Source organism: Vulpes vulpes, chromosome 11 (genome assembly GCF_048418805.1).
Source record: "Vulpes vulpes isolate BD-2025 chromosome 11, VulVul3, whole genome shotgun sequence".
Lineage (NCBI taxonomy): Eukaryota > Metazoa > Chordata > Mammalia > Carnivora > Canidae > Vulpes > Vulpes vulpes.
This window is the reverse complement of record NC_132790.1, coordinates 29,121,799-29,142,138: the sequence shown is the minus strand read 5'-3', so window position 1 is coordinate 29,142,138 and position 20,340 is coordinate 29,121,799. Positions and strand designations below refer to the sequence as shown.

The 20,340-nt window shown below is 41.2% G+C and overlaps 1 protein-coding gene and 1 long non-coding RNA gene across 8 annotated transcripts in view; one reads left to right on the top strand and one right to left on the bottom strand.

Moving 5' to 3' along the window:
- Nucleotides 1-15,151, top strand: part of INTS4 (integrator complex subunit 4) — a 110,982-nt gene extending 95,831 nt beyond the window's left edge. For 3 of the 7 annotated variants that reach the window (XM_072725989.1, XM_072725994.1, XM_072725992.1), the window contains 6 exons: nt 4,262-4,321; nt 6,296-6,455; nt 6,660-6,803; nt 10,702-10,822; nt 12,854-13,042; nt 14,727-15,151. In XM_072725989.1, coding sequence (XP_072582090.1) covers nt 4,262-4,321; nt 6,296-6,455; nt 6,660-6,803; nt 10,702-10,822; nt 12,854-13,038 — 670 coding nt within the window. In that variant the 3' untranslated portion in view covers nt 13,039-13,042; nt 14,727-15,151. The remainder of the gene's footprint in view (nt 1-4,261; nt 4,322-6,295; nt 6,456-6,659; nt 6,804-10,701; nt 10,823-12,853; nt 13,043-14,726) is intronic. The other 4 variants (XM_072725990.1, XM_072725995.1, XM_072725993.1 and 1 more) reach the window with 2 other exon arrangements.
- Nucleotides 4,880-12,886, bottom strand: LOC140594416 (uncharacterized). The gene is made up of 2 exons (XR_011995142.1): nt 12,819-12,886; nt 4,880-6,882 (listed from the first exon to the last, which is right to left on the bottom strand). It is a non-coding gene; the product is annotated as an uncharacterized lncRNA (long non-coding RNA).
- Nucleotides 15,152-20,340: the final 5,189 nt, after the last annotated feature.

Sequence of the window (20,340 nt, the reverse complement as noted above, 5' to 3'; positions counted from 1 at the left end):
CTTTCTCTCTCTCTGTGTGACTATCATAAATAAATAAAAATTAAAAAAAAAATAAATTTTAACTTGTCTGAAATAAGATATTTTGATGATGTGCCATACTTTGATTGAAAGTGGGTTTTTTTGTTTCTTGATGTTTCATAAAATAAAGGATGATGGCATCATAGATTTGATACAATGTAGTAGCTCATTCCCAGGTGGAAGGCACATCTGATACTCAGTCTAGTGGTTATGTCAATCTAAAAGTAGCATATAGAAAGAAATATATTTAAGTAAGCACTGAAAAATACCAGGTCAGAAAGAACATTCTGAATGTTATTTTATTTTTTCACTTATCTTGACAGTGATAAAATCAGGTAGTGATTTAATCTTACAGACAGCCATACATTCATTTAACAAATGTTTAATCCCTACTATTTGCCAGTCATAGCTGAGCAAAGATAGGTGCTAGTTTGGCATCTACACTTTTTTATTTAAAGACGATAGATAGATATATTCTTCAGAGTGTGTATGATTATTGTAAAAAATGTAAATATTGCAGAGTAAGTGAAGGTTCTCTGGCAATCTACCCCTTCTAAAACAACTGTCAACAGACTCTTCCCAAGCTAGTTAAATACATATGGATTATAAATGTGTATGTATTAATATAAAATGGAATCGTACTATACTTTGTGCTCTGCTTCCTTTTCGCTTCATCCAGTGATATTCCATGTCTCCACATCATTATACAAAGACTGTAATGTATTTCATCTTTACTAGTACTGTAGTATTTTATACTTTCCATTTGTATGCACTTTTCTTTCTTTCTTTATTTCTTTCTTTCTTTCTTTCTTTCTTTTCTTTTCTTTTTTCTTTTCTTTTCTTTTCTTTTTTCTTTCTTCTTTTTTTTCTTTTCTATTCTTTCTTTCTTTCTTTCTTTCTTCTTTCTTTCTTTCTTTCTCTTTCTTTTCCTTCCTTCCTTCCTTCCTTCCTTCCTTCCTTCCTTCCTTCCTTCCTTTCTTTTTCTTTCTTGACTTTTGTTAGATTGGTGGTTTTCTTCATTTCTTCCAGCGGTTTGAAAGTTCTGACCCTACTTCTAACCTTTTCAAAAGAGAGGCAGTAAAAGGTTAAGAGGGTTGTGGTTCCTATTGCTTAGACTCAGATCTTGACTCCCACCATTTGCAAACTTAGTGACCTCAGACAGGTTACTTAAGGCTTCTGTGCCTCAATTTGTTAACCACGAGTTAAACTGGGATAATACTAATATCTGCTTTGCCCTCACAGGATCATTGTAAGGATTACCAAATTATTATATGTAAAGCTCTTAAAATACTGCCTGACTCATTCAAGAAATACTTGATAAATGTTAGCTGACATTAGTGTATAAATAGTATTTTTACTTATATTTTAAATACATTCAACTTATATTTATCAGCGTGAAAAGTTAAATAGACTTTATGGTTACTTCCGGCAAGATCCTATCAGATCAAGATGAAAGTTGTGTTTTTATTTGTCTCATACTGTTAAATAATTTGGAATTTAGTTTCAGCTTATTATGTTTTTATTATGTATCTCTTATTTTAAAAATCTTCTTTAAAGTATGCATTAATCTTTTAGGTACTTTTTCAGAATTAGTTCCAAATTGCTCACCACTTTTTTTTTTTTTTTTTTTTTTTTGTACCACAGTTGCTTTTTGAAATTCCTTGTTCTAATTCACTATTTGACTAGAACACGGTCTAGTTCTTGTTTTTCTGAATAAGTATATGAGACCCTGCATGTCTGAAACTGCCTTTCTTTTGCTCTTATACATAATTGGAGTTCTTTCAGAACTCTGTAAATCTTGCTGTGTTACTGTTTAGTATTTAATGTTACAGTTAGAATGTCTGATGTCTGTCTGGTTATCTTTCCTTTATAGGGAGCTTATTTTTCTTGGTTCAGAGCTACCAACTTTTTTTTTAAGAATTCAGAAATTCTACCAGGATATGTGTAGGTTTATGTTCCTTTTCAGTGTTCTCACTGACCTTCAATGGGACTCAGAAGTATAAATTCAACTCAGGGACCTTTTCCCCTCCATTGTTTCTCTAATCACTACTGCTTACATCCACTCCAGTCTGTCATACTGGATGTTGTGTCTTCTGGATGTTTTCCTTATCTCTTATCTTTTTTTTTTTCATAATTTCAATTTCTTAGTTTTTCTACTCTTCTGCATAAATTCCTTAATATGCTCCTTTTAGGTTACTGCTTCAGTTTTCCTCACTTTTCATTGTACTATTCCTTTACTATTGAGTTGTTTTCATTATTGCTGTTCATTTCCAAGTGTGCTTTCTTCTGTGTGCCCTTTCTGTAGCATTTTCTCTTGATTTATCAGTGCAGTATCCTTTCACAACTCCTCTTTAATCTCACTGACATTATTTATTAGAATGTTTAAAGTTTTCTGTACTTTCTTGCCTTGACTTTATCTCATTGAGGTCTGCTTGGTCTCTGATTATCTTTATAATGTCTAGTAATTTCCCATTGTCTTTGCATACTTACAAGTCAGCTGCAAGTCAGTGTTTGATTGCCCAGTGGACTTCACTTTTCTCCTGCTTTGCTTCTTCATGTCAAGAAAAAAGTGGATGTTCTTAATGGTAAAGACCTACTTCACATAGCATGTAGTTGAGGCTTTCTGCTCTGTTTGGGGCTTAAGAGAGGGTTCCCAAATCTTTATTTTGGAAGCTCTCCAAGATGACTCTATATAAGTAGGCCCCAAATTGATGCTGCTTGGCCAAATTGCTTTCCTTTCACCCTCTGCTTAGCTGGAGGTGTCCTTTCCAGCCCTCTCCTGGAGATCTTCAGTAGGTGAACCTCACTATCAAATTTCAGTTCCATTTCTGGTAGTTTATCAGAGTTAAGAAAGTTTCAAGTGCTACCTGTTTTTTAGGAAAAGAATTCAAATGTGTGTTGCTTGTAGAGTAAGTTTCCATTTGTCATTTCTCGTTTACTTGTTCATTCAGCAGGTATTTATTGAATAACTGCTTGTGTCAGGAAATATATATCAGGATGATTAATACAAAATCCCTATTCTCATGGAGCTTACATTTCAGAAGAAAGACTAAACTAGGTTATTAAGAGCCTTAGCACCAGTAGGGTGCCTAGGTAGCTCAGTTGGTTAAGCAACTGACTCTTGGTTTGGGCTCAGGTCATGATCTCATGGGTCATGGGATTGAGCCCAACGCAGGGCTCTGCACTCAGTGGGAAGTCTGCTTCAGGATTCTCTCCCTTTGCCCTTCCCTGCCACCCCCACCTCCACCGCTGCTTCCCTGCTCTTGTGCACTCTCTTTCAAATAAATAAATATTAAATCTTAAAAAAAAAAAAAAAAAAACCCTCATTTTTTCCCCCATGTTTTTATGTAAGGAAAGAGTGTTTTTCTTCACTGGCACTTTATTCCTGTAATGAATAATACATTAATGAAAATAAATGAAAAGTTTTATTCAGAAATTACAAGAAATAAAGAGTCAAGGTAGTAAAGAAAGAACATAGTCTATCTTTGGGCAGAATAGTAACAAAACCTTTTCCCCTTCTGCATGAGAATCTGACCTTTGATTAACTTTTTAGTCTGTTCCTTAGAAACCTGGTAGCATTAGCTATATTACTAGGTAACGCTACCATAGTAGAAATGATCACTGAGAAAATTGCATGTAGAACAGAAGGAACCATCAATGAACTGTAATTACTTGGTACAGATACCATAGCTTTGGCCTCCATTGAGTGCATTGATTCTTCTAACTGGAAGGTATGCCTATGGATTTGTTTCAAGAGATGTTAGCACCTGTGAAGCATGAGACTTCTAACCCAGGATGGTCTTCAAGCTCACCAGATGTAGAGGTTATCTCCTTGCACCCCAGCTGTCCATCCACGGCAAGATCAGAGCTCCCAAAAAGCTCTGTGGACTGCTGACTGGACACCTTTGAGGACTTCCACAAAGGAGGAGCATGATGCTGCATTGCCCACAAGCTGTACTTCTGTCCTGTATCCTTACGTCAGTCTGATGTCAGGCGTGACCTGTGACAGTCCTTGATTTTGAGCCTAACAGTCACTGCAGTGTTTGAATCGGGTCTGGGTACTGGCAGATATTTCACCCCCAGGTCCACTAGGAGTCTGCTCTTTTCTCTTAGAGATAATTTTGATAATGTACTACTCTCATTCTCCTTTCAGGTAGACTCAGGTTTCTGGGAATTTAGTCCTCAATTGGAAGACCACATAAACAAAGTATGTGTATTGTTTGTTTCTCTTTTCTTTCTACAGAGTTGACCCCTTATTTGGGATGTGTGAAAAATTTTTACAGGAAGTGGACTTTTTTCAGAGGTAAGTATTTCATTACCTTCTAGCTTATTAAACCTTGGTTATGTAGAGAATAGCACGTACAGGGCAACAAGAGCAATCAAAGCCAGAACCCTTGGTTTAACCCATTCAGCCAACCTGTTATCTGTGGCAGTGTGCCCTAATTGTGTATTTTCTTTAGTGGCATATAAACTTCTTTAAACCGACCTAAATGTACAACAATGGTGTAGTGAAAACATCAGAAATCATTTGGATTCAGCATTCAGCTGAGCCACAAAAAGTTGCAAGTATTACATGGTGAAACATAAGCTTTTTTGTTGAAAAAATCTCAACTTGCATGTTCTTTTCACCACTGTTCTTAAATTTCCATATTTTTCTATAATCTATAAGAAATTGTTCCATAATTCTATAACTTTTATTCTGCAGTACAGCTCTGTTTTCTCAGAATTCTCTGTAGAGTAAATTGGTTAAAGAAGTTGCACTAGATGAGTGGAAGGCTTGGCAAAAAAATGGTAGTTGAGTTAGTGACCGACCATATATGGTGTGTACTGGCAATATAATACTAAGAGGAAGGCACTTATAGGATTTTATAGTCTAACATTTATTAAGTGTAATATTTCATTCTTCCATTCCTTATCTTTGCCCCGCCAAACTTTACCAGACCTGAAGTTTACATGACTCTTCACTTGTCAGTCTTCATCTGGGTGCTACAGCTTCCTGTAGGGCTGAGTTGCAACACCATGCTTCACCAATAGGTGCTGCTCTCTAGCAAATGAGACATTCAGCTTGGCCCTTTAAGATCCTGGCTTCAGATCTCAACTGTGTTGATGTTTTACTTTTGGTTGTAGGTTCTTTAAGGTGGAGAGTCTGTTGTTGCACAGTTGGGTTGAGGAGACTTGGGAAGGTGATAGCTGTGGTATGCCAGAGTTCCTCATCTGTCGTTTAGAGTTGGACATTCTTTTTTCATTCAGTCCCTGAGTCCTTGCACTGATAATCACCTCCTCAGTGAAATATTTTTTGACTGTCTCCTTCGACAAGGCAGAAGTACTGTGGAACCAGAGCTGGGAATGAGTTACTTAAATGTTTAAAGCCTCATTGCAACATCATTTTCTCTGAATCTCAGTGTTCCCATCAACAAATACAAGCCTCAATGGGATGCCTGGGTGGCTCAGCAGTTGAGAGTCTGCTTTTGGCTCAGGGCAGGATTCTGGTCCCAAGATTGAGTCCCGTATCCGGCTCCCTGCAAGGAGCCTGCTTCTCCCTCTGTTTATGTTTCTGCGCCCCCCCCCCCCCCCCCGCGCCCGTGTCTCTCATGAATAAATAAATAAAATCTTTTTTTTTTCTTAAGAAAATCTTAAAAAAAAAAAGCCTCATTATGATAGGCATTTTCTTCTCTTTTGCTCACTGTTACGTTCCTGGTGCCTGTGATGGTACTTGGCACTTGCTAAGTCTTAAAGGCATATTTGTTAAATCAATTAATGAATGTATAATATGAAAATAATAATTCCACCAGTGCACAGGCTTTCTGGGAGGATTAAATAAGATCATATAAAGCACAGGGGCTCCTGGGTGGCTCAGTCGATGAAGTGTCTGCCTTCAGCTTGAGTCATGGTCCCAGGGTCTGGAAATTAAGGCCCTTATCGGGCTCCTTGCTCTGCAGGGAGTCTGTTTCTCCCTCTCCCTGCCCCTTCCCCTCGTTTGTGTGTGGTGCTCGTTTGCACTCTTTTGTTCTGTCTCTCTGTCAAATAAATAAAATCTTTAAAAACTAACTAAATAAAAATAAAACACAGAGTATGTCTGGCACATATGGGTATTCAATAAACAAGGCTATTGGGATAATCGTATCACCAGACTTAGTTATCTAGGTGCCTGTCTCTCTCAGTCAGGAGCCAAGGGCTTCTTCAGTTCATCAGGTCTTCTACATCAGTGTTTGGCATATATATGGGGTTCAGCCTGTATAAATGAATGCCTAGTCATTTGCTTCTGTTTGTTCTCCAGGTGTTTTATTGCTGATTTGCCCCACCTACAGGACAGCTTTGTGGACAAACTTCTTGACCTTATGCCCCGACTCATGACATCCAAACCTGTGGAAGTGGTCAAAATTCTACAGACCATGCTGAGGCAGAGTACCTTCTTGCACCTCCCCCTTCCAGAGCAGGTCAGGCCACATCTGTTCAGTCAGTCAAAAGTGTTCACCTTGGTAATCTTCTTTAACCAATTGAGCATCTGGTCTGGGGCCTTTCTTCTGATTGGCTCACACATGTCCGCCTGCTGATAAGGAGACAGAAGGGTGCACGGATCATGTTTTGTTGCCCAGGGATGACCTGGCTTTAGAATCATTGTGTATTCTTCTTGCTTACAGATCCACAAAGCTTCAGCCACCATCATTGAGCCAGCAGGCGAGTCAGACAACCCTTTGCGGTTTACATCTGGATTGGTTGTGGCCCTGGATGTCGATGCGACCCTGGAACATGTGCAGGACCCTCAGAGCACTGTGAAGGTCCAGGTCTGTCAGGTTTTGGTTCCCCTGGAGCTTCCACACTGACTGTTGAAGGATTTAACTTCAGCAGCCCTGTAATTTCTACCTGAGGACAGAAATGCAGAAGAGATGAGTCTTCTGAGAAAGAATCTGGGTGTGAATCCCATCTCTTTTGCTGATTGTGGTTTACTTTAAACTCTGTACCTCACACTCTACAACTAACAAATAGGAACAATTGACATTGAAAGGAGATGAAGTATATAAAGCCCCTGATACTCAGTAAGGTTTTACTACATGACAGGGACCTTTCTAGTTTTGTAATGTGAGGTTAAGACTTGGTATTTTCAGGGCTACAAGCAAACTATAATAAGTCCTTTTCAGGCTGTGGGTGGGTCAGCTTGGTGAGCAAAATTTAAGGGTTGAAGAAAGCAATCACTAGGGAGTATTTTTTCCTAAGTTAGATATATTAGCGACACATGCCACATGCAGTGGAGACACTAATCAATTTGGACCAGCCTGCAGTTAAGCCCCACCAAGAGTACTGCCAACTCACCCATCCACCCACTCATCCATCCATCCACGTAGCAGTACTTACTCTGTTCCACATGATAAGTGCTAGGGTTGCAGAGGTGTCAGAATTCCTGCCCTCGGGATTTGCATTTTCAGTGAAAGATGAATGGACATGCACTTATAAAACGGAAGTTTACTCATCATTCAGATGTGCACAGGATAAGGATCCTGTGGCCTCTTTCTAAATACCTGATTGCTCTCATACTATATAGGCCTAACTTTGGGAACCCATCTGCAACACTGCCTTCTGAAATAAGACACAGCTGTTTAAATGGAGCTGATTTACTCTAAAGAGTAAGAGACTGACTGGTGCAGTGAAATAATGGAGCATTGTACTGACTCAGCTTCCGGAGTGTGAAACTACTTTGGAAGTTTCAAAGACAGGAATGAAAGGGAACACAATATGCCACCCTAAATATGCCTCTGGCTAAGGATTATTTTGGGATAATTATTTTTGAGAGGCTGAAGACACTGGGGAATCTCTGAAAACAGAGAAATTGCCCTTTTGTGAGGTAAATTTACATTTATAAGGAAGATCACCATTGTAAAGGTGTCTTGCTTTGTAGTAGGAAGAGAAGGATGACTAAATCTCTAGAAACTCTTAACAGTGGGGCAGACACCAGTTTAAATGTGCATAACAGGGATGCCTTGCTGGCTCAGTTGGCAGAGAATGCAACTCTTGATCTTGGGGGTCGTGAGTATGAGCCCCAGATTGGGTGTAGAGATTACCTTAAAAAAATTTTTTTTAATATAATAGTCTTACCCTTGCTTACTATGCTTGTTCATTGAGCCAAAACTGGCTCCCTCCCTCCACAATGCTTTTCTTTTGTCTTTAGTGGAAGATGGTATTTAAGGTGATGGCTTGAGCCATTTCAGGGAGTTAATCAGTTTTCCCGGGTATTTCCCATGTATACAGTGTATACATGTTATTAAACTTGTGTTTGTTTTTTTTCCTATTTATCTGTCTTTCATTATAAGAGTGATCTTAGCTAAGAATCTAGAAGGGTAGAGAGAAAATTAATTTTCCTCCCCTACAGGTGTATTTCCATTTTTTGGCTACCATAAAAAAAAATTCTGTAATATGCTTAAAATACACATACATGCAATGGAGAGAATTTAATTTAGAGAGTGTGGTTGGAGGCTGAGGAAAAGAAAGGCTTTATGGAGACATTGATGCATGGAGAGGTCTAAGAGGATGAGTAAGAGCGAAGGATAGGAGCTAGGAGAGGTATTTTAGGCAGAAGGACTGCCAATAAAAGTAGGGATGCAAGCACAGATAGTAAGTACAATCTGAGGACAGAATAGCCAGGAACAGGAAGGGAAGGCTTTCTGGAAGAGGTAAGAATGAGTCAGGATCTGAAGGTTTGCCTGTGGTGACAGTAGAGGGAAAGAAAACCTCTGACTTCCCAGCAGGAATTCCTTTTTTTGTAAAAAGGAATTCTTTATTATAAATCAGAAGACCCACAAAGAACTAATTCTGAGTTGGCTGTGAAGTTGTACTATAGTTTTCCTTTTTATACGTTAATGGTTCTCTACCCTACCTGCACTTTAGAATACTCATGAGGAAAGCATTAAAAAGTAATGATGCTGGCCTCAGCTTACATCAATTAAGTTGGAATTCTGAGAGTAGGGCCCATATGTATCAGTACTTTTTTTTTTTTTTTTTTTTTTTGAGAACTCTTATGTGATTCTAATGTGTAGCTAGCGGGGAGAACTACTGGTTCACATTTATCCCTGAGAAAAAGCTCAGTGACCAACTGAGCGTAAATGAAATTGCAGGCAGATTTTTTAAGGGTCATCTGTTAGATTCTACTGAAAAATCTCCAAGGCGGTTCAGTGCATGGCTAAACTGTTCTGATGCCCCTATAGGTGGGGAGGTAGGGAGGTGGGAAACTCACTGCCCCTTGTGGGACAGCTTTAATGGTAGGAAAGTGCTGTCCAGTCCAGCACTTCTTCTGTTCTGGGCAAATGAAAGGTGATTATTGTAGCCAGGATGCGGGAATTCAAGAGCATCTGGCCCCGAGGGTCCCAAATAGACCAGATTTGACCACTTGCCACTGACAAAATCCAAAGACAGAAAGGAGCTGTGGTGAGCAAGACAAGAATTCCTTTTAGTGAGGCCAACCCTGGGAAGACAGTAGACTAGTGTCTCCAAGATGGTTTCTAAAGTTCTGAAAATACTTCCAGGTTTATATGAGGAAAACATGGGACAAAAGTCGGTGGGTACTTGCAGGCGGGCAGTGTCACTCATTGTCTTGGAGTCAACTACAAGGGATCTTGCCAGCTCAGGGCATTGTTATTGCTTGAGGGGATAGTTTTGGTACCATCAGGAGATGTTTTGCCTTCTGGGTCTTTTGCCTGAGTTAAGAGATAAACTGGAAAGAAAAATGTAATCATTTAGGAAGTTTGAGATCAACACGGAGGCAATAGAAGTTCTCTCTCATTATGGGGCAGGTGGGCTGAGACAGGCCTCTCCATAGTTTCAAAGTTGAAAGGCCTGTGTAGTTCCCTACTTTGTCCTTAGCGGTATATTTCTCTTATCAAGGCCATGTGGTTCTCGGATAAGCTGCATTTGTTGGTTTAGTTCATTTGTATACTGTATAGTGCAAGAGGCTGTCTGCACAAATAGCAGTGAGGCTTCCCTAGGATGGTGAGGAAAGTACTTTGGCAGTGGGTGAGATATGAGAACTGCCAGCTGTTCAAACAAACAAACAAACAAGCCCAAATTGGAGTCATTTTTCCCTATGACAGGAAACCAAGACTTAATTACAGTTTCAACCTATTCCAGGAATGTGTCCTTCCCATTTTGTACAGCTCCTTGGTGCATTTACTTGCTAGACACTTATTAAAGCCAATTAGATCTTCAAATTTACTTGGTTGGAATTTTGTTTTTTAACAGAGTAGACCCCTCATTGACAGAGCAGTAGAAAGAGCTTCTTTGCTGCTTATAATCTAATGGAAAGAATGAAGTCACAAAATTATTCTTAATACTGGGTGGTGGGTGCTAGTCCATGATGTATGATGGAGAGCCAAGAAGAGAGAAAGTCATCCTGATGGGGTGCTAAGAAGGCTCTTCACATCAGGATTAGTATTTTTATCTATTCTTATACTTAATAAAGGGACTTTATTCCTATCACTTCTTCAGCAAAAATTTAGGAAACCTTGATCAAATGTTACTTTGTTTGGGGCAGGGAATGCAGAGATGTCAACAGTGTTGGTCCCCACTCCAGGAATAGGGTTTAATGAAGGCTAGTGTCTTCTTTTCCTTCTGTTTTGAGGTTCATAACAGACAGCGCAGTTTTATTGAAAACTCATGGCTCTTCTATCCCTTTTTCTCATTTCTCTCACTTCTTAGGTCTTATATCCAGATGGCCAGGCTCAGATGATTCATCCTAAGCCGGCAGACTTCCGGAATCCTGGCCCAGGGCGCCACCGGCTTATCACTCAGGTGTACCTCTCCCATACTGCCTGGACAGGTAAGGGGTCAGTGGACCAGGGTCGACAGGAAAAGGTGTTCCTGGGTATCACACTTACCTGTAGGCATTTGGTTTTTTTACAATTTTAAATAAAGTTCAGTCAGGCCTGCTGACCACTGTACTTGATTTCTTAAGAAGTTTAAAAGCCCAAACTGGCTGCATTTAGACTTATTTGCTGCATTGCTTTGATTGCTAAAGGCAAGATTTTGTCGTGAGATATACAGGAGATTATAATAGAATGGAATCTCATGGAAAGAGCCCTCGGCTGGATGCCAGCCACACTATCTTCTTGTCATAACTCTGCCATTGACTTGCTCCATAGCCTTGGACAAGCCACTTTCCTTTCTGAAACTGTTTGTTTCCTCACCTTCAAAATGAAGATGATAGCTCTCAACCTAGGAGTTAGTTCTAAGGCTTGCTTTTTCTGGAAATGAAGCAGTTTTATATTTCTTACTCCAAATTAAAATTGTTCTGAACAATTGTATATTGTATGTGAACCATTCAGTTCATTCCCCCCAAACAAGTAAAATGACAACTATTACTGCCCTGCCCTCCCACATGGGCTGATTTAATGATAATTTAATAATTTGTGAAAAGAGAGGGAGGTTACATAAGTATTTCTAAAAATTCTTAACAATAAAATGGGAGGATACAGTGCGTAAGACATTACATTTCAAGCATGTAAGGCTTTAGAAACTTGAGAAAGAGACTTAGTCTACAGAACCTAAAATGTGGGGGAGAATTAGCCTCACTGGTATTTCCTAAATCATTGAAGATGACCCAGAAGCATGATTGTTACTAGAGACTGTTTCATGCCACCAAACTTGGCTTATTTTAGAAATAGGTGGATGCCTTCTGGAATTTTCTTTCACTGAATTTTTAAATACATGAGTAATGCCATTATTAATGATTTCCCTCTAACAAGGTGTTAGGTGGGTATAAATGACATAGTTAAGTTTTCACAAGAGGCAGCCCCTTTGGGGGACTAGTCAGTGACCCTGGGCCTGGCACAATTGAGGGAGCATCCAGCAATGCTTTTACCCAGGATTTTCCTCCATGAGCATCCCTCATTTCATATCCTTGCTGCCTGGGATGTTCTCCACTATCACAGGAAGGTAGAATTTCTTGTTCTAATCTGCTCTGATAAAGGGATCCTAGACATGGACATGAAATACTTTCAGAAAGATATGCTGTGGGACAGCATTGTTGTGGAAGGCCCAAGCCTCTAGAGGCAGATCATAGCATATTAGATCTCAGAAGAGCCTCAAAGGTCTTGGAAGGGTCTCTCGTTTTGCCCTGGTCATACAGCAGCTCATTGCCTGAGGAAGGGCTACTGCCTAGGCTGTGAGCCTGAAGAATTCTGATTCATTCAAGATCACTTCCTCTGAGAGATTGCTACTACAAATCTCTCTTAATCTCAGCACAGCACTTTTTAGTATCAGAAGTTTTCTCATTTAACTATTTACTGACTTCCCATGAGAGTGAAGTCTCCACAAGAGCAGGGAACTTGGTTATCAGCTTTACCTCTGTATCTCCAGGGCCTTGTTTCATGTGTCTTAGAGCCTGAAATATAGGAAGCGCTCAACAAATAATGACAGTTAACTACAGGATTTTAAATGTGCAATTAAAATTCATTTAATCCGGGGATCCCTGGGTGGCTTAGCGGTTTACCGCTGCCTTCAGCCCCAGGGTGTGATCCTGGAGTTCCAGGATTGAGTCCCACATTGGGCTCCCTGCAGGGAGCCTGCTTCTCCCTCTGCCTGTGTCTCTGCGCCCCCACCTCTGTGTGTGTCTCTCATGAATAAATAAAATCTTAAAAAAAAGAATTTGTTTAATCCTTAGACCAAACTGATGATAGGAATTAGTGTTCTGTTTTTCATTTTACAGATGCATAAATGAAGGCCCACATAGCTGATCATGCGTGGTGCTAAGGCTGGCACTCCGATTTCCTGACTCCCAAATCCCTTATGTTCATGATACCACACCCCCTTTTTACCTGGGACACTGAAGTGAAACGTGTTCTCATTCCAGATGTACCTCTGCCTTCTCCTAATCCAGGAGATGGGGCCTGGTGCTGGGGGTCATTCTTCCTTGCAGTCCTTCAGCAGCTCCTTACCAGGCGCCTCTCCCCTGGGAGGCAGGATGCTGCCGTGTCAGAAGCTTTGAGTCCCATCGACCAGGTTCCAGATTCTGCTTCTCTTGCTGTGTCATCGTGAGAAAGTGATTTTACTTCTGTCTCATTTTCTTTGTCTGTAAGGTGGAAGCAAGAATATATATCTCATAAGAGAGCTATTCTTACAGGCATGATGAATAGGTCACATGATTTGTCCCACATAATCTTTTGTGTTTTCTCCTGCTGTCTCTTCTTGTTTGCTCTCTCCCGTCCTTTCCTCTGATGGCAGTGTTTGGACCTGCCATTCTTAACACATGCAGGTGAGGGAGGGCATAGGAACAGATGGGGTTGAGTCCTCTGACCTCCCCAGGATTTGGCCGAAAGTGCTGTGAGAGCTGGGGCTGGGTTGTGGTTGGGGGTTGGCAAGAGCCATCTGGGACAAAAGAGGGGAGCATAGTGGAGAGTTGATACTGGAGCTGATGCCAGAGAACAGCACTGGTTTCATTACAGATCTGCTTGGTCAGCTGTCAGGCCCCATATTACGTGGTTGTGTTCTTGCCACATGGCTGGTAAATGGTGATGCCAAGGCTGCTCTCTTGGGCCAGTTAGGTTAGTTAGGTTCCTCTGGCTGCCTGGGAGCCTTTCCCTTCCTCGGAGGCAGCAATTCAGTCTCTGCGTCCCTCCCTAGAGAGAGTACTGGAAGTGACTATGAAGAGGTCTGTGGAGGCATTGAGAGATCCTGGGACCTCTGTCCTTGTTCATTTCGATCCATCCAGCTCTTATTCTTGTCCTCAGTACTTCTTAGCATTGGGCTAATCTTTAACACTTGCATATTTTGCTCCAGTCACATGAAATTAAAGAGGATATCCCAAGCTTACTCTGTTCCTGGCCCTTTGCACTTGCCCTTGGGTTTTTCTGAAATTCTCTCCCCCTCCTTTGTAGAAGCCACATGGTTAAGAGATTAATTGCTTCTGTTTATGAAGTGGGTTTAAATTCTGTCACCAGTGTGAATTTGTGCACTTAGAACCTCTCAGAGCCTTGGGACTCTTGGGGGGTTGTGACAGTCTCATGGTGTGGCACAGTAAGAAATCTTGGGGTTCTGTGCTTGCCATGGAGCAGATATTCTATTCCAAAGCCTTCTTGGGCTCCCTCCTCACTCTTCTTCCAGATTTGATTAGAGTGCTGTGTTCCATTTGTTACTGTGTTTGTCTCCAACAAATGGTCAGCAACTTGAGAGAAGGCTCCTTTGCTAACTAGGGCCTGCCCATGTGCATGAAAGAATGAAAGATAGTGACATGACTTTAGGTCCCTGAAATGTGTTCCTGTTCACTAGTAGGAACTTTTTGTCAGAACTGTTTCCTAATCAAGGCTGCTTCTCCACTAAGATGGAGTGCGCAGCCCTGATGCCTGAGCTCAGCCACACAGGAAGAGCATGGTTATCTGGGCATGAGAAACAGCCATATGCAGGCCCATGTGGCCCACTCTCGAGGCCAGAAGGCCTCTGTAGCAGACGTGCTAGCTCTTGTCTGATCAGCCATGGATCTGAGCTGCAGGGAGCCCACACGAGACCTGAGGAGGAGGTGGCAGAGAAGCAGCACATCTGCTGGCTCAGGCTTGGCCTTACAGTGTTCAGGCTGGGACAGTGTCTTTGTTTGGTGAGGGGGAAGGGAGGAAGACAGATGAAGAAATGTTTAAAAACCCTTCTGCTTCCATCTTTAATGTTGCTTTTATTTGCCATTTCATCCCAATTCCTAGCGGTTGCTAGAGGATATCTTTTGTCTTTTTTTCCAGAACCATGCCAGGTGGAAGTGAGGCTGCTACTGGCCTACAACTCCAATTCCCGCATTCCAAAATCCCCCTGGATTGAAGGTGGCGAAGTGTCACCCCAGGTGGAAACCAGCATCGAGGGCACCATCCCCTTCAGCAAGTCTGTGAAAGTTTACATAATGCCCAAACCCGCAAGGCGCTGAGTCACAAGCATTGTGTAGAGCTGACGCTGAGAAGGACCTTCTTAGGTAGCAGAGTGAGCCCGAAGCCTAGAGCACTTCACCTGGAGCCGGCGTATGGGCATGAGCACCATCACCCTTATAGTCTCATCTGGTATCAAACACAAAATAAATTATTTTGCATTAAAAAAACAAAAATCTTCAAGTCTACACCTCTTCCTTCCCTACACCTTTCCTTCCCCCACCACCTCAATAAAGTTGAGAAAACAACCAGCTGTTCTAGTTCCTGGTCCTTAAAAAAATTATGTGGCTACAGGTTCAACATTTATATCATATGGTTACATTCCTCAGGTGGGAAACAAAGATCCAGTTTTCTAGCCTCCTCTAAAGAATGGCTTATTGGAGCATAATCTTGTTTCTTAAATCAATAGTCTGTTTGCCAGGGCCCACTCCTTTCTTTCATAGCTGTACTTTTTCACCACTGGCAGTTTCTGAGTGGCCTTAGACATCGCCGTCTTGCTGAGAAGCTCTTTCCCTAATTCCGGCAGTAGCTGCATCAAGGACTGGATGAATAGCTGGAGAATGAATCATTTTCATCCCTGAGGGAGATTCTTGATCTTGCCTGTCATTACCTTTAGAACCAAAATAATACACAAAGGCCATATTTTAGGAGAAACAAGGATTATGGAAAAGGGAGATCCAGTGTAAGAAATAAAAGCATTTCCCACTACATCTTCGATGACTTCAATGTTGGAACTGCATGTGAGTTAAAGGTATAGTTGGGGTGTAAAAATGGTAAATGCTCAAGAGACGTTAACTCTCTGAGGAATCATGCTACTTTACCTGCCATTTAATCCTTGCTACAGCCAACTGAGTCTTCCAGAGACTTCAGAATGAGGAGTCTGGGAGGAATCCTGTACATTAAGTAGTACAGCCTGTTTTCATTCAAATCCAAGATGGTTCCTGAGGCCTGCGCTCTACTACCTCTAGGAAAAGTATCTGGAAAAAGCCTTCAGCGCTTCAGTTCTCTATGCCTGGACATCCTCAACTATAAAAGAGAGATACCTTAAGTGTTCCTGAATGGGTTTAATCTAATAATGCTTGGTAGAATCTGAATCTAGCCAGTCTCGATCATGTGTGGTACTTGGGAAGCTTATAAAAATAATAGCAAGAGTACAGAATTACTCAGGTGGCACTGGAATTTGAAGTCAAGCATGTTTGGCTTTTGGTTTAATGTACTTGACTTGTGCCCAGCAGTGATATAAGCTTCTTCCATGAAGTAACTCATTTAATCCTCACAGCTACCCTATGAAGTAGGTACTATTGTCATTGTTTCATAAGCAGGGTAGTTAGAGTTGAGAGAATGAAGCAATTTGGCCTTACTTATAGAACTAGTAAATGACAGAGCTGGGATTTGAACCCAGGCAGTCTGGCTCCAGAAGGCCATCCCTGCTAGAATGGGATAAAGGAAGAAAGATCTTCAGGGAGCTAGCTTGCTTTTCTAGTGTGCTTGCTTGTTTTGTGCATATCAGGAATGTTACATCAGTGGACTCTCATATGTCAAAAGATAACCCTGACAAAAGTGTGTGCCCTGGTGATAAAATGAATCTGGGATCTAGGCTGAAAACATTGAGACCCATGGCTGTCCACTGAGCCCCTCATGTTCTAGCCATAGAAAGCCTTCTAGGTGAAGGCTATGGTGTATCCTTTTCAGATCCAGTACCCTGCTATCAAAATTCTTCTCAGTTATTCCCCATTTTACTGGTGGGGAAACAGGTTTTGAGGTAATGTTTTTCTCCTAAGGGGAAAAGTCAGGACTTTATTCTAGGTTTCAACGTCAAAAATATAGTATTTTTTTCCACCACAGGTGGGGATACACTAAGGGGCAGATTTTGGCTTTAATATCAAGTTTTTAAAAGCTATGTAAGAGGGATGCCTGGGTGGCTCAATGTTTGAGCGTCTGCCTTTAGCTCAGGGCGTGATCCTGGGGTCCTGGGATCGAGACCCACATCGGGCTCCTTGCAGGGAGACTACTTCTCCCTCTGCCTGTGTCTCTACCTCTCTCATGAATAAATAAATAAAATCTTAAAAAAAAAAAAAAAGCTATGTAAGAATTGAGTGGGCTGCATTAGGAGATAAATTTTCCACATTGGATGTGTTCAAGCAGAGGTTGAACAAGCTCTTGACACATTTCTTGCAAAGAAATTCAAGTATTGTATGAGAGATTGGGCTCAACCTTCTAAATTCCTTTGACCCTGAATTGTCAGATTCTATGAAATATGAGACTGAATTCATGGTAAAGCCAAGGCTGGAACCCAGGCCTCCTGATTCTTAGTCCAACATGGTTTCCATAACAGATCTGTTGTTCTTTGTAAGCGGTCTCCCGTGCACCCAGAGTCAAAGCCAGAAACCTGTGTGTCACACTGGACTCCTTTTGCACCTGTCACATAAACATAGCTGTCAGGTCCTTTAGATTCTGCTTCCTTAGATGTTTCTTAATTCCAGTCCTCTTATACTCAGTTTCTATCCTAGTGCAGGCTATCATCATCTCTCCTGAAATGTGACATTAGCTTCCTAAAGATATTGCCTCAAACCTTGCTACCTTCAGTCCATTCTTCACACAGCCAGCAGAGTGATCTTTGTAAAACCCAGACCTGCTAATAATGCCATTCCCCTGCTTACATCCCTTTGAAGTAGCCTACTGCTGATCCCAGGAAAGTTTAAAGGCCTATTCTTGAAGGCTCTTCCTGCCTGGGTCATCTCCAGCCTCATCCTCCTGTACCACACATGCTGTGTAATTCTCTGGTAACAGAATTCCTGTAGTAGTACCCAACGCTCACCATGCTGTCTTGTCTCAGACCTTTGGACCTACTGAGCCTGGAATATGTTCCTCAGATTGTCTCCTATGGCTCCTCCTCATTCTCCAGGACTGAGCCTCATTCTGGAATTTATCTTGTGTCTCCTGTGGGCTTGGTGCATTGCTTCTGTGTTCCAATAGCCTCCTGTATGTTCTTAAAGCATATTTATTTAGGTATTTTTTGCAGGTTCACAAATGGAAGCCTCTAAAAAGGTAGGCGGGAAAAAGGGAGTCAAGCAGCCTGGAGGAAAAGTAATAGAGACTTTCATTCTTTTCAATCAGAGAACATATCCTCTGTCAGAATGTAGTTGCTATTCAGCTCTGCTCAGTGGTTTCTTTTTTTTTTTTTTTTTTTTGCTCAGTGGTTTCTAAGTATGGGCCTGGTGGTAAGAGATCCAGTTCTTCCAGAAGAGCCAGAAATCTGCATTTTCATGTAAAAAAAAAAAAACCCCAATTAAAAAATAAATGATAAATGTTAAAATTACTCTGAGACAAAACAGGTCTCTAGGTAGATTGGTGCCAGTTTGCCAAGTCATTACCATCACTGTATGTTCTCATGTCCATTTCTTTCAACTACTCTGGAGTACCTGCGCGGTAAGAACGTCCGTGTCATATCCTCAGCACAGTTACGGGCATATACCAGTCAGGAAGAGAGTGAAGGAGTCCCAGAACCCAGAGCAAACTTAGCAGTACCATGGCATGCCTGCAGAAGCCAGCCCTGGGACTCAAGTTTCCGAAAGGACTTTATATTTGGCTTTGACATGACTGACTTCTACAAACAGAATTACAGGGCACACAGGAAGCACTTGCAGAATTCTTGTCTTAGGAGCCACTCGAGCTAAAAGAGATGAAGTGTGGGCAGAATGAAGGCCGTGCTACCTACAAATCAAATCAAAGGGCTTAGTGATTAAGACCTGGGACTAAGTGTAGGGTCACGTGGAAAAGTAGCTTCTCTTCAGGCACATTTCTAGCAATGACCATGTAGAACAGATTCAGAAATAGGAGTGATTAGCCAGTTAAATACAAAGTTTAATGAACTCACTGCCAAATACTTCTGAGTTTGTACTAAGCCCTCTCTAATGTGGAGACAACTTATGTAGGAACACTGATTATACCCACACCTAGTTCAGCACCCACTGGAGATCATCTCACGTTACGTTTCACTCAAAAAAAATTCAATTGCATCAATAGAGAAACAATCTGAATTTTATTAAACACCCTCCTAAACTACACAGGTGCTTGGCTTCTTGATCTGAGATTGATCCTGTATCTGTCAAATGGCTGGTTGCAGAAAGGTCACTGAACAGGACTTTCCCAGACTCCAAGCTGGGTGTCCGGTATGTGAGGATCTTACTCCCATGGGCTTTTTTTTTCTTCTTAAATTCTACGCCCAATGTGGAGCTTGAACTCACAACCTTCAGATCAAGAGTCACTATACTCTACCAACTGAGCCACCAGGTGCCTCACTCTAAAGTCTTTTAAGGAGGTGTATAGTAGAGATCTAGACACACCATCAGGTTCCAGACCTGGTCCTGCCATTTCTTGCAGGGTGAACTTGGAAAGATCCCTTCATTTTCCATTCCAACTGTCTTAGCTCACCTTTTCTTGCCAAGTCACATCTTAAGTTGCTGTTCAGTCTGTGGATTGGCTGCCTAGTCAGATGTCCAACTGGGCCAGGCAGGTGACAGGATCACGTGGAGCAAACACCAGCTTTCTCGGACTGTGGCTTCAGTAAGGGCCAGTGTATTAATTATGACTATGATACGTACTTGACTAGTTAGCTAAAAGTTGCCAGATGTTTGTTCAGTGAATAAATGAACATGTTATTCTTTTAAGACTCCGCTTGTGTCATGGTCTTAATGATGTCTTCCCTACTTCCCTTCCATCCTGGTAGGATTAGGCCATCATTGAACCTTGAAACTATTGTATTGTTAACACACTGTATCATTGTTGATTTTTCTTTCCCAATTAACTCCTGAGGGCAGGAATGATAACTTATTCATTCCTGTACTCCCAGGGCCCAGCAATAACTGGCCAGAAAAAATTTGTAAGAGACTCAGTAAAAATGGGCATGAAAGAGAATAAATGAGAGAATAGTTCCTTTGGGCTTCAGCATTCTATGAATTCATGAAATATGCAGCTATGTTACGAACAATAAAATGAAATTAGTTGACAGCAGACCCATTAATCAAAATATATAATCAAAATAACAATGGTTTCAATTCATGGAGTCCTCACTACATGCCAAGTAGTGTCCTAAGACAGTGTATGAATGACCATCATTTAATACCTACACAACTCCAGGTACTAATTATTATCCCTATCTGGCAGATGAGAACAGTGGAACTCTAAGACATTAAATAAATGCCCAACCAGCGAGTGGCAGAAAGCCACAGTTCAAACTCAGGGCTATTTGACACCCGTACTCATAACTATTTAAAGAGGAGGAGGAATGAAAACTAAGATGATGCTGATAATTTATAGTTCTATCAGTCTAGTCTAAGGCTTCCCAAAGAACACCTGGCAATTAGCAGAACAAGACTCTCCACAGTGGTTATGAACCATTACAGAACATCTAGTCCAGCCCCATCATTTCATAGCA